This window comes from Schistosoma haematobium, chromosome ZW (assembly GCF_000699445.3).
Source record: "Schistosoma haematobium chromosome ZW, whole genome shotgun sequence".
NCBI classification, from domain to species: Eukaryota; Metazoa; Platyhelminthes; class Trematoda; order Strigeidida; family Schistosomatidae; genus Schistosoma; species Schistosoma haematobium.
In genome coordinates, this window is record NC_067195.1 from 36,752,069 (window position 1) to 36,766,955 (window position 14,887).

The 14,887-nt window shown below is 33.3% G+C and overlaps 1 protein-coding gene across 2 annotated transcripts in view; it reads left to right on the forward strand.

Moving 5' to 3' along the window:
• The first annotated feature begins 13,492 nt into the window (after nucleotides 1-13,492).
• Nucleotides 13,493-14,887, forward strand: part of MS3_00003442 (uncharacterized protein) — a 30,010-nt gene continuing 28,615 nt past the window's right edge. For both annotated transcript variants that reach the window (XM_051211243.1, XM_051211244.1), the window contains exon 1: nucleotides 13,493-13,618. In XM_051211243.1, the coding sequence (XP_051071281.1) occupies nucleotides 13,592-13,618 (27 nt within the window). In that variant the 5' untranslated portion in view covers nucleotides 13,493-13,591. The remainder of the gene's footprint in view (nucleotides 13,619-14,887) is intronic.

Consider the following 14,887-nt stretch of genomic DNA (forward strand, 5'->3'; position numbering starts at 1 on the left):
GGTCAGCAAATGTGAACATGGGTATACTCCATGTTACTCCATGACTTTTATATGAGACATATTATTCTATCACCTGCCAAAACCCGTTCTTCAAACGTTCATATAAAATTAACTACTCTTAGATACTATAGACATTGAGGTGAGATTTTATGAGCAATTATACAATGACAAGCAGGCATTATTAGACTAGATTTCGACACAAATCTCACAAAATCTACGAGTCTTAAACAGTGTAGTGTAAAACATGAATAAAAGTTCCCAACTGAAGATATCACACCTCGATTCATCATCTACCAATCGCTCTGAGAATAATGGCTATGTAACGACCAAACTGCTAGTACTCGGTTTGAACGCATGACTGACAAGCCAAAATTCATTCGACTAGATCAGACTACGTTCTTCTGTATAGCATACGAAGCGTTTCTGAGATATGCGTATTAAATTATATCAAAACACAAACTCTGTGCTAAATTTAAACGGTTCTAATTTAGGAAATAGAACAAATGATATCAAAATTACAAAATACCTAAAAAGGTACAGCCTGTATTATACAGTCAATAGTTTCTCTCACAAAAAGTAACGTGCTAAACAACAAAAAAACAGTTAATACAAAAGCGTTCAATACCTTAGAATCAATAAAAATATTCCCAACAAGATGTGATCAGATATCTATGTGCAGGGATTCGAGCGATCTTCCCAAGCAGACAGTCAAAGGTTAACAGTCATGCACTGAAACACGCCGTGACCCAGAGCCTAGTCAAACACGACCTTACTGTCAATAGTCCGGCAACATGCAATAGAAAATTAGGTAACAAAAGGTAAGATTTGATCAAAATCACATAATAAATGCTCAGATGATGAGGACTAGAGGATAAAAGGTGCGGTTAAACGAGATCTGAACAAAGGTTAAAATACACGACAGAGAGAAGACACAAATAAATAACAATACTGTCCAACTAAAAAGTTGTGGAGGGATCTTCATCGTTCTCTTTCCGTTACAGGTTAAACTGAAGTGTATTTTTAAGATATCGTTGTAGGACTGCTCAGATTGCTGGGTCCAATGCGTCTACAGCAATAATAATGAGGGTTTTAATTTCTTTGTGTGCAAACATAATTGCTTCTGCGATATTTTCCCTAACATTGGAGGACTTGTTTTCACTCTTTCGTTCGAATTCATGATTGTCGCATTTCCAATAAGCTGTACTGTTGATGGTATAGTAAAAGAAGTATTATTTTCACTGTAATTTTGTTATGTTAACTTTACTTTTCGTTTGAAATTGCTTCTTCATAATTTTTACCTCGTACATCTCTCAGTTCAAACTGTTTCAGTTTGGTATTTTAATAATTGTGCCTTTGGAAATTAAGAATTGAAGATTATGACCAATGAAAAATTCGAAAGTTCCATACAAGACCTGAATCAAAGCGAAAAACTGACATCGCATGAGATCACCACATTCCTATCGATACTGTCCCATCGACAATCAAACAAATCAGCATGGTTATCAGAAAAACCAAGAGTATCTAAGCATAAGAACTAGACAACTTACAAGATGAAGCACTGAATTCAGACATAGAAGTAACTTCAAAGATGCCCCACATTTTATTCGGAAAGATTTGGAGGAAGAACAAGTGCCGATAGACTAGAAAGAAGGATACATCACCAAGATACAAAAGAAAAGAGATCTGAGCAAGTGTGAGAACTATAAAGGCATCACACTACTATTAGTACCAGGGAAGGTTCCCAACAGAGTGTTACTGGACTGAATAAAAGATTCAGTAGACGTCCAACTGCGAGGTCAACAGCCTGGATTCTGTAAGGACCGGTCATGCACAGACCAAATCACTACAATATGGATCATTGTTGAGCAGTAAATAGGATGGGATTTGTCACTATACATCACCTTCCTTAACAATGAGAAGGCATTCGACAAATTGGATAGGAGAACATTAAGTAACCTTCTTCGATACTGTGGTATAGTTGAGAATATCGTCAACATCATACAGAATTCATGAGACGGGCTGTACTACAAATTGGTGCATGGAGGACAACTGATAGATCTATTCCTAGTAAAGACCGGATCCTTAGAAGCCTGCTGCTACTTGTTTCTATGAACAATGTGTTAGGCCGGATCTTAAAAAAAGGGGAGTTGTGTTAGGTCTCGTTAGCATAATGAATGGTTACTTTGGATCCATTTATCGATCAATACTAAACGTACATTTTTATCGTATAATTGTTAATTAACTGAACTATTCATATTCATGTCCCTCTTATTATAAGCTTTATTTTGACCTATGAACCATTATTATACGTTTTACCATTCTTGAATTATGCCCTGTCTATTAATCACAACCTCCCACATTCACAGCCACATTTGGCCAAATTTTGTATAAATGTTATTTTCTATTTTATGGTACGTTTTGGTCTGTTTGATTGGTATGTAAACCAAGTATGTTTGAAATATATGATTCATATCGCAGAGGCTCGGATTGGTGTTCTGAACTGAACTGGCTGGGCTAGACAGGAAGCGAGACTATTAAGGACTCTAGACTGCTCATACCGCTTCACGCGTCCTTGGCCCGATCGATAATTCACTGCTCTCTGATTGGCGGTATTATTACGTTAGCCATTAACAGGGCACTCAGACCACAAGTTATAACACATATCCACCTAACTGATTAACTCATTACAGTAAATCCCGTAACATTTTAATATTGTCTGTAATCTGGCATGCCTCGTATAATACAGTTGTTATGTGAGAATAAATAGTAATAATAATTACTGCTACTATTGGGTAGTTGTCCTCTGGTCAGTCTGTGTTTACAAATAAACTGATGTAATATAAATATCGTATCTGATCAACTAAATTGGCATTTATTTTTTGACATGTTGCTGTGTAGTTACATAAACTGGACGCTCGATACGTATTCTTTCGTCGAGACATTAAATCGTTGACTACTTCACGTAACGCTTAACCGTCCCATTCCTAAGGACAGGAGTGAAAGTACCAGACGCTCAACAACAAATTCACTTGCTGATATTTTGTAAAAGCATTTGATTTATAAAAACAGACTAACCATTCAAAGTAATCTACATGAAAATTGGAATCAATCTCATGGGACGTAATTTTTCCTAATTTGTGTTGTCAAGGCTTTTAGCAAGCCTTCAGGAAGGCCAGAAATATGGGGGTGATCGAAACATATTCCAAATTCTTGTCTACTACTGTCAAAATCCATAGTTTGGTAAAGTCAACATTCTTTTCCACTTTTATGCCTTATTGAATTTTTCTACAACTGGTCTACTTCTATCCCTTCTGATTGTGTTCCACTATAGTACCACAATTTGTCTAACTTGATTAATCAACTCAATCTCATGAATTTATCTATGTATGTCTTACGAAATTCTTGATAAATATCGAATTTTTGCCGATAGTACTCTTACTCCCTTAAAAGTAAAAGTATTTTGTTGTTACTTGCATTTGGCTTTCCTGACACTAAGGATATTTCATTATTGTTGAAACGAACAAATTATGTATCGACAATCATTATGAAAAACGGTATATACTTGCCTTTTTGCTTAAGCATGTTCTTATTTTATAAGTTACAGGCTGTCCAGCACTTAAACTCCCTATAGTTCTGGACGGAGTTTATGCAATTTATTGAATGTTATGGATTCTTTGAAATTTCATCTTATACGCTTTATCAATCGTGGCAAAGTTCTACACCATGTCACCCATTTCTCCCTATAGGGTCATATAGCCACAAATTAATCAAAAATTTCTTTTTTATTTAAAAGTGGAGTCTTATACACTTAATTCAGAACAGGTCTCCCACTTTCTCTCGACTGGTCTGCTAATTGTTCAAACGTGGTATTCATAATTGTCTCAATTCAGAACTAAGAGTTCCTATCATGAGTTCTTTCGAAACAAACGGTCAGTACAACAAATTTGTTCATATTATACAAGCTCTTATAGAAATTAGTTAAACAACACTTCTGTTGACTTATCAAAAAATATTTGCAACTCAGCAATTTTCCCGGTGTAATGTGGTGGACCAAGAATATATTAACTCCAAAAATAATGATAAAGTTAATACGTCCAAAAATTAACGTATTAATATATTAAATATAATCTATACACAGAAAAAAATATATACAGGACGTTATTTATATTGTCAGGAATTGGCCTGTTCGAGTTTCGTTCGGTCTTCTAATCCACAATGTCAATGTGTGTGGAAGAAACTATTTAACGTGACTCAAAAAGATAGGTGAATATCTTGAACATAATACTATGTAATTTGAATAGATATTAGTTTATTTGAGTTGAAGTAGAGATTCACAGTAATTGAATGAAATACAAACTAAATACAGACAGTAGAACTCAGATGCCGGCAAACAGTAATAACTCAGTTTGTCAATAACCAGATGACATGGGTAGTCATCCAACGTAACTACGATGAATATTAACAACGAATTTGTAATTCTTGAATAACTTTCCAGTAGATTATCAACCAAGGTAACTCAGAAATCTTGCGGGACAATGTTTAAATTAAAATAGTTTTCTCACTACATTTGGGAGCTAAATGCTACTGGAAAAGTGCGACACTTGACAGTATAGTTCGTAAATGTGCATGATCACCATGATGTTAAGAGTTTTCTGAAAGAAACAACCATTTTCAAATGCCCGACTTTAATAATTAAACATAAAAAATACAAATGTTATTCACAACAGTATATATAACTCAATGTAAATGGAATACAGATGTGTTTACAGTGTAGTTTCGTACATTATTTCCAATCATTCATTCTGTCGCCTAGAACAGATAAGTTTCCATCTCTCTTCAGCTAATCTAACTAAAATAAATCGATTATGCAGTGAAAACGATATTTTTTGTGTTGAACATAAACCACGCTTTCGCTTTATGGAGCAAACCTAGTTGCTTATATTTGATATTATAACAATTACAACCGATTCTGTTTCACCTCATCTTTGAAACCTTATCATCAGTACATAATATCACAGTAAATAATGAGAGAAACCTGAAGTCATTGAAAGAGGATTAAAGGTAATTCAGAAGAAAAAATCCCCTCTCATGAAAATTTTCATGACATCAAACATAGGTCTATTCAGGTATTTACCCACCAGATTAGTTTTTAGATTACCAATGCTAAGTCACTTTTACCCGTGTTTACGGATCACTGTCTAACGGACCACTTTCTAGGCTAAGGACTGAACATAATACTGGGGTTCATCAATGTATAATCAAGATGACACCCGATATTCATGAATTTCTGGTGGCCATTTGGTCAAAAAATCTATTTGATGAAAATTGTCTTAGAGTGATTAATGAAATCAGTTAAGTAGTTCTGTATTCTATGTCGAGTGAAATATATATCTCTTATCATACTTTGATGACATCTACGACTTAAAGTCCCAGCAGATCATTAAGAGGCTGATCGATATTTCAGTTTGCATTCTCATGAAAACGAAATATTTGGTAGGAAAGTGAAGAATTTTTACAACAGCTCCTCTGTAGTTTCGTTCTTCTGGTGTTATTGAAGCACGGTTACTACTCCCGTTCACTACAATTCCTGATCATAAATAAATAGGTAATGAGATTTAATTGAATACTTTTAGGGTTATGTTTATTTCACGCTTATTTTGGGTTTATACTTATACTTAGAAATATGTCACATGACATGTGCACTCAATAGATATGGCTGTATGCTTATACAATCTGTCGCTCACATGTGTAAGAATCACACTTAAAATCAATTTAAAAACCTATTATATGTGTGAAATAAACGATTATTAATTTTCCGTTCTTTCTCAAAATCAGCACGTATGAACAAAACGTTTTGTAGTGAGGAACTACGTTTTAATAACACTCATTATTCACAAAATGACATAGCTGGTATTTTATTAAAGTACTTCTAAAAATGAATTATTCAATTTATGTTGACTAAATTTTAAGAATTTTATCTAGTGAATAATCAAATTAAAGAAATAATATAGATTCCTTCTAAGTAGAGATTTACATCAGCTGAGTCCCAGAAAATCCAAGTACCGATTCTCCATTATCTTTCCGCTATTTCAATCACCGTGTTATCCAACATTTGCATTCATACAAGCTTATTCCCTTCCTTAAATAAAACTGATTATGATAGTGATAATGTGAATAGAGGAAGAGTCTTCAAATTCCTAAACCCTGACTTTACCTATATTTTTATAAAATAATGATGATAAATTTCTGTTTCCAGATCATCACCGTTAATATAATTCGGTCCGAATATTCACCTTAAATGTTTATTCATATACAATCAATTGTGTGTCTACAAAGGAATAATTTTATTCGCGTTAGATTAACAAAAGTAAAACTAAATGAACTGGTTTATTCAAAAACTTTAATAAATGTCTAGTTAGCCTAACAAATCATAAAGGATTCATAAGCTGATTACTTTGATGCTAAATGTCTAAAGTAAAAAATAAATTGAGCAAATATTTACTTTGTAATACGTGAGAAATGATTTGTAAGCCCTCTCGGCGTCTAGGATTCCATCTTTCCAAATGTTGATGTAAAGGTGAGATTCTCACTTTGAGAATTTTAGTTATTTTAGTAATTAATTTTAGTATCCAAATAACTGAACAAATTATTGATACCAAGTGACTTATTCACCTGGTAGACTATATGATGGGCATCTGAAAAAAACAGACATTTGTCAAGGGATTTCTGAATATGTTATTTTCGTCCTACTTTTTCAGACAACTTCTATTAGAGACAATTATTTTCTTTCATTACTTAAAGAACTTATCAGTCTCTCGAGATTTTGATACTAATTTACAATACTTAGGCAATGTGGTCCATCTAGATCACTATAAGATTCAGATAACTTTGTATATGATCCAATACTTAGGGGTAATAAGGAAACTATTACCACCCCTTCTAATATCTTAAAGGTGTTCGTGCTCTAGGTCCGTATTAGCTCAGTATTTACTACAAACTAATATTAAACAAATCGTATAACACCTTTGCAATTACTACCGTATATGACTTCAATGCTTCAACTGGCATTGTGTTTCGTCCTACTACCTTGGCACTCTTGACTTGTCCGATGGCTTTACTGATTTCTATTGTTATCGTTGGAGTAACATACTCCAAGAGATGTCGTAGGGCTTAGCGCTTGTTATGAGATCTATATTGAATTTACTGAGTTCGTTAGCATCTGGAAGAAAGTCTGTATTAAACTTGCGTAGTGTTGATGTGTGGTAGCAAATGCAAATGTGATTCGTCAGTGAGTGTTGGTAAACATGTACTTAATTTGCTTACTATTAAATATGTGATTTCCTTTCCGCTTATTGATTTCTGCTCCGAACTCACTAAACGTGACTGCTTGTAACTGTGTGAAATAAAGTATTGTTTGACATTACTCTGGCTGTTATATCCGATCGAAGATTAAATCACGAGTAACTTCTGAGACATATTGATTGACTAATATTATCTATATATTCTTATGGTGTAACTATTCCATAATTAGATTATGTATATTTATATTCCTCTTATTATAAGCTTTATTTTAACCTATAATTTATTATTATACGATTTGCTGTCCCTCAGTTTATTAACTACTGCCTCCCACGTTCATAACCACTTTTTGGCTTTATTGTGTACACATGTTATTTTCCATTTAATGGTATGTTGTGGTCCGTCTGGTTGATGTATAAACCGAGTATGTTTGAAATAAATAATTCATATTGCAGAAGCTGATTTTGTGTTCTGGACTCAAGTGGATAGGGCTAGGCGGACACAGGACCAATAAGGACGCTAAACTGCTCATACCGGTCGAACGTCATTGGTTTGGCACATCGCGAAGATTGTATAAGTCGTATTTTGATTGGTGGATAAATCACGTGGCAAAAGCCGGACATTAATTTACAATACTAGCTGTCTCAATTTAGTCGTGAATCAGGTGTTTGATATAAAGTGATCTGGTCTTTGTATAGTGGATCTTTCGAGTATTCAATTTAGATGTTTTATAAACATAGTCATCCAAACCAGTCTTATTATCGTATAACCGTATTAGCGTGAGGAGCTATCTTGAATTCACTGGTCTTGTAAACATTTCAAAAGAAGGTTGCGTCAAACTTATGTAGTGTTGCCTGTGCAATTGTCTGATGCTGCTTTAGCTTCAGTTCTAGCTTGGTCGCCGATAGGTGTTTATCTGAAGCTATGTCACCCCTCCTGTTTGTTCCTACATCTTCAGTGGACCCACTGAATTTTTTATTTACACAGATGGAATCAGCTGATTCTCTATAGTGTATTCCGGTAAAACCCATTTAGCTGTACGTATGCATTTGTAGGGGAAATCGCTGGCGCCTTTGAGCATTTTGCTGAGAATGCACAGGTATACCAGTTTCTGACCACTCTAGTTCCTTCCTCTCAGTCTATGTCACTCCATAATGTCTTCATACTCGGTATTTTCCATCCCGATCCTGACGTTCAAGTGTCCTATCAAAATGTTCAGGTGTTTTCTTTGGAATTTCTATAGAATGGACTGCATCTCCTCATAAAGATGGTCTTTGTCATCTTGGCTGCTGTTTCGAAGGGTGTCATGATGATCCTGATGCCGTAGGTTTTCCATCCTATAAAGCTTTTGTGCTTTTTTGGATGGTATCAGTTCAGTTCCTTGTGTATGTGGGGGTCTTCTTTGTGACCGAAATACAACAGCATGTCTCCTGAAATTAGTCTTTTTTGTCCACACTATGTCCAATAAAATTCATTTATTTCAAACAGAACAAGGTTGTATCTTCTTATTCTCACTATGTGTACAGTTCTCCCTGTCTCCCACATTGTTTAGATAATCTTTGTTCTTATATTGGTTGTTGCTCTATTTTCCAGAAGAGGCATCGGCTTGTAGTGTCAGTTATCATTTTAAGCCCATATACCTTATTATAGTTTTCGGACAAACCAATCTATTCATTCTACTCGAGTCATATGTTGACCTTGTTAGTTATTCCCTTACCAGTCATCATTGTTTTTATATGAGCCATATGTGTGTACACTTCCCATTCCATTCATCACATGTCTGTAGCTTATTTTTGTCTGCTTATAAATATTGATTAACGCCTGACTAAAAATGAGTTGGCTTACCAACCATCTCCACTCTGCGTCGCTTCTCTTCCTTCCATTCCATTCATCTCATATACAAAATATATGTATTCAAAATCCCATTCTCGTTATTTGACTCGTTTAATTCCGTTATTGGCTAACGTGATTCAAGTCGACGATTATATACGAAAATAGGCGATAACAAACATTCGTACGATCTAAATAGGAGTCAGATCCACGGGCCACTAAAGGCCTCGTGACTTTGTAAGCATCTTGCCTTTCACCATGAAGCATCAAAACTGTTTATAATGAAACACTTCAACTCCCAGATCGGAATTTAGTGCGTTTCTCCGATTCGTATTTTGCAATGGATTCCATTTTTATAAAGTGAGGTTGCTAATTCTACACCCAACCCTCCCCCTTTACACGTTCTTGGGAAGAACATTAGCTCCAGAAGGCCTCCTAGTTGAGTAATAGTATAGATAAACTGAGAAATATTATGACATCATTGAGTTGGAATCTCTGTAGCCCATTTTCATCTTCTCTACATTTTTCGAGTGTCCATTGTTTTCTCATCTTCCTGTTGAATACCTCTATATAGAGGATTTAATTTCATAAATCAGTGAATGATATCAAAATATAAACAATTTTTAGATGAATTTCAATTAGGATCATCTTTGTTAGATATTTTTGTGTGTAAATAGAAACCAATTCAAAATCAGATTGATAAATCTTCCGTGTACAAGCACTGGATAAATATACCTAATATTTGTCTTGCGTTTTGATTTTTTATACAACATGTGTATTCCGAAACGGACTGGAGATTTACTGTACTGTTGCCCTAAATTTTGTCAGAGAACTTTAGATTTTTACTCTTTTTTGGTCGATAAATATGTTACCTGAATTTTTACGTAAAGGTACCAATAACATTGTTTTTGTAAACCACTCCTCAATACTTGTTAAAAAAAGGCTAATTCTGAATTTCAATGAGTTTAAGTAGAATGAAATATGCCCATGTGATTTTCATCTGTTTTTGATACGTGCTTTCAGCCCTCACTACTTATAAAACCTTGGAAACAATGGTGAGATATTTATGGTTAGTTTTCTTCCTTTTGCTGAAACTAAAGAATATAAAAACAAGAAATAAATTGTATATGTATGTCATTTTTCAAGTGATTCTGGAAGTAAGAAACTGCTTTATAAAAGTTCCACCCAACATCTTATAAATTTTGGTTACATAAAGGAAACTAGAAAATTGATGAATTTATAAGTGAAAAATAGCGAGGACTTCGAAATGTTCCACTGCCAATTCAGTCCTGCAGTAAACACAGACCATGGGCTTAATCAGTCAGCTCTGATGACTCAGAATAAACGACACGTTATAAAAATAATAGAACGGACAGATAACATTCCATACATATATTTCAGTAACATTCTGGTTATCCTCGAGCAGAATGAGACTCTAATAATGTTTTCTCAGAATCGAATGCTAACCTTCAAGAGGTTAATTTGTGCCCAAACAAAGACATAGACACAGATATGCCCATAGTACTAATTCAGAAACCTGCTACATTTAGTTGAGGTCATTAGTAAGCTAGATAATCACCTAGAATTTGAATTGTATACTCTGATAAACTTATAATAACCATTTTCTTTTAAAATTAAGAAGGTTGAAAATACCGCCAGTAATCGAAAACTAAACTACATAACTTAATAGATATACGGGCAGGCGTAAAATAACACAGAAGAAATAGCGTCATTTTAATTTAGTGTAACAGGATGAGAAAAAACGATTACATTGCTACGTCAATTGAACACTTAACAAATACAAGACTAGTAATATACAGGAAAATCTATGGTTGAATAAGTTAAATAAATACAAACTTTCCTATTTAAGATTCTGGCGCAGCATTACTTTGAGAAACAAAGTTATAATTGACAATTAAACAACCAATATTCTTAATAAGGCCCACAAATATTATAGTAAAGCAAATGTTTTCCTAGTGAATAATTCGATTCACTTGAACTACAGGTTATTAGCTTCATACTATATAACTAACTGCCTTATTACTCACAGGTGAGTTATTATTAGAAGTTTTTGACATATATTTCAAGTACATTTTTTGGAAAATACAGACTATTCACAAGTGAAAATAACCTACTGTATAACATACTGGTAAAACAGGTCACTCTAAGAAAAGCTAATCAAAATGTGTCGCTTCATGAAAATGTATATAGAAGTTAGCCATCTGATAACAAATAACAATCATAACCGTTTTCTTAATTGACATTCCCCTGAAGTGAAAAATTATGAAACCAAATATTATACTTTGGAAGTAGACTAGAAGTAGAAAAGCTTAAATTTTTATAAAAACCTCACAATAATGCGAAGAACTTACAAGTTGACAGTAGATACGCTTTCTAAAAAGACTCGTAATACATTCATCCCAGCTTATTTATATCTCTTTATGTCTGATTTAAACATGTAATACTAACTTATTGATTTTTAGATAACAATTCAAGTTAAGAAAAAAAATTATTATTTATCAATCTTTGATTGATATTTTAACGTCCGGAACGAAAAGTATTTTTTTTATTTGTCCAAATACATTAAAATAAGTGTATACGAATATAGATTCAAGCTAAATTTAATTAGATTTGATTTCACTAATAAAGTAGATAAGCATTAGGAATAGGTTGTAAATTTAACCTTAATTGTTTCTCTAGTATGCTTAGGGAAAATATTGATGTTTTTTATTTGAAGATTGAATTGATGCACGAGTGATAAATCAAATGAATGCGTCATAAAACACGACTTGTGTCATTTTCGTATGAATAGTAACCGTTGTTTATGCAAGCTTTTTATTATATTGACCACTGTAAAGTGAAAATAATAACCTTCTATGATGTTTCGAATTATTTGAATTATAGTACGAAATAAGAGTCCCAGAGATAACGCAATTGAATTAAGAAGTAAGACACAAGCATAAGCGAATGTACTGTATTTGGAATTCGAAATCGTGCAATCAACAAGTACAAAAGTATTATCAGTTCGTTCAAACACCACACCTTCATACTATGGGTAGTTGTTACTATTATTATAGAAACTTGTCCAATTATTTAATGAGTAGCTTCACTTTCAAACTTGTTTGACAGATTCCCCAGAGGTTCAGGTAATTCTTCATGTTTCTTTCTTCACTAAGGCCTTCAGTAATGTTTTCTCAAAAGATTTAGATCTAATGAGTCATATCCTATGGACGAATTTAGTAATCTTAATTTTACTGACGTTACTGAGATCGATGTATAGTTTCCAACTCGACCTATGTATTCAGAAGAAAAATGTGATGTTTTGGTCTGTCTTAGTCTTCTGATTTTCGTCTTACAAAATTCTATTAATGGATAATTACTATTTTTTTTGGTCACGTTTGGTATCATCATGTAATCATTTATTAATCTCGTTACCCTTACATAATCGCCTTCTATCCTCATTGAGATTACTAATAGCCATAACACATATTATACTCTGCGTCAAAAAGTTTTAACATACAAATCCGCGTCACAGATTTTGTTTTGTCCTTCTGACTGACTTTTTATTTTAGTTTCCAATATTCATCGAAACTAGTCAACCACGTTAGACCATTGTTCATAACATACAATATTAGTTATTACTTTACGCTATTTGGAGCTGATGAGTAGTCATTTAATAGAATAAACATAGATTTTATCTGAAAACCTTGTTATTCTTGCGCTGCCTAATTTCATAAAGGGAATTGGTTGCATGGAAACTAGAAAAATGATTAATTTCTTTCAGAAACTTCATTTGTTAATACCTATAACGAGAATATGTAGTATCTAACATGAGGACAAAAAGGGCTGGATGCTCTTCATTTCTACAAATTACTCAATTCCATAATTTCAGAAGTGGAACATAAACAGGCTTCTTTGCAAAACCAGTCTTACTCATCATCATGGTTAGACCAGAGGAACTGTGGATTTTTCAGCCTTGTCACTTGGACAGTTGAGTTAATCGAAAATTCGGCAAAAATTTTATTTCACATAATCAGAACTTTTTAAACGATTAATAACAGCAAATATAAAGTGAAGCATGTATGTAAACATATGCCATCTGAGTAGAGATAAACGTTTCCGAAAACTATTACAAAGTTGTTCAATTCACCATAAAAAATGTCAGTTTGTTTCTTTGCTAGGTCACATATGATCGTTTTTCATATTCTCACCAGGCTTTTTCAAGGCTGAATGGATTCGTTGCTCTAATCACCCTCCTTAAGTGCATTCTTGTCTGTCCCTCACTCCAATGACCTAGAAACCGAATAACGATTGGTTAATAAGATAATGCGTGATGGAGAGAACAATTAATAGAGTTTGAATAGCCGAACACAATGTACTAGATTAGCAATCTACCAACAAATAAGGTATTTTACATAGAAAAAAGAAAATCCATCAAATGTGTTAATGCCAGAATGGATTTATGACACTGCAGAATATGGCAGATTCAGTGAGTGAATAATTCTTTTAAGTATTAAATTTTAACTACAATGGGTATTTTGTTTAGAACGTTTACTTGACTGTTCTCTTTTATTGAATGGTAATCGTAAACTGTACTATCCTATTAATATCATACGTATTATGACGCATTATTACTATTAACATTTATGCTTTTTCTCAGAACAAACTTATTACCTTTGTCTATGGCACTATTTCGTTAAACAAACTAACATAATTTAATTTACGTACATTAATTTGCGTGCTAAACCTAACAGTAAATCCATAATAGTTGAGTAGGATAGGTTGCTTATTCATTTCAACCATGTGAGCTGGTTCGTAGGTAAGGATCAAAGAGCTTATCGATCGATGCTGCTAGTGGCTCTCACAAAATAACGATTAATAACCTACAATTGTCTTTTTTTCAACAAGTTACATTGAATACCTTTCTATCCAAACAGTTGATTAAACTTAACTTAGATTTCATTTATGACATTTTGTAAATCAAATCGCCTATTCTTAATGCTAATACCATTAATGCATATGGATCTTTGTTGCCAGGTAGGATTGAAAGTCTCACTAAAAGGCTTTTGATAATCTTAAACCTCTGTTTCATTTAGTTTCTTACTCTTATCCATGAAATATTTGCAAAACCTTTGTAGCTTAGTGGTTATGTTAATCGAACGTCTATGATGACCCCAGCCCATATATAGACAATGAAATTCATTGCTCGCTCATCCGTTTATTGCGTTTGATGTCTAAATCGTTGACATCTATTAAATATATCGTATGATTAAAGACCTAAAAACTTGATGCTTTCAAACTGTACAGTAACTTTCAGTTTATTTCTTAAACTCTTTTACATAAGATATATCCCTATATCTTGTGAAATTCATATATTGTGGTTGGACAAAATATCTATTATATTTGTTGAACTAGCATAAATCTAACAATTATATTGCTTCCAGCATTGATACTTAACATAACGGAATTTAACTGGATAATATTTTTAAATGGATTAGTAAAAATCATTTCTATACGTTATGAATAATTATCACTGGTTAAAAGAATAATTCAAATCCATGAAAAAATATGCATTTGCCATCGACTGTAGTTTATAATATGATATAATATAATTTGCCATTATAACAGCGGGTCACTTAAAACTTTCCATTAGTAAACCATTTAATTCAGTCTACCAGTAATGCCCTTAATTCAATCTTTCGAATTAAAACGAAGATCCATCTCATGCATATTATCGAAGTATACGAACTAGTTAAAA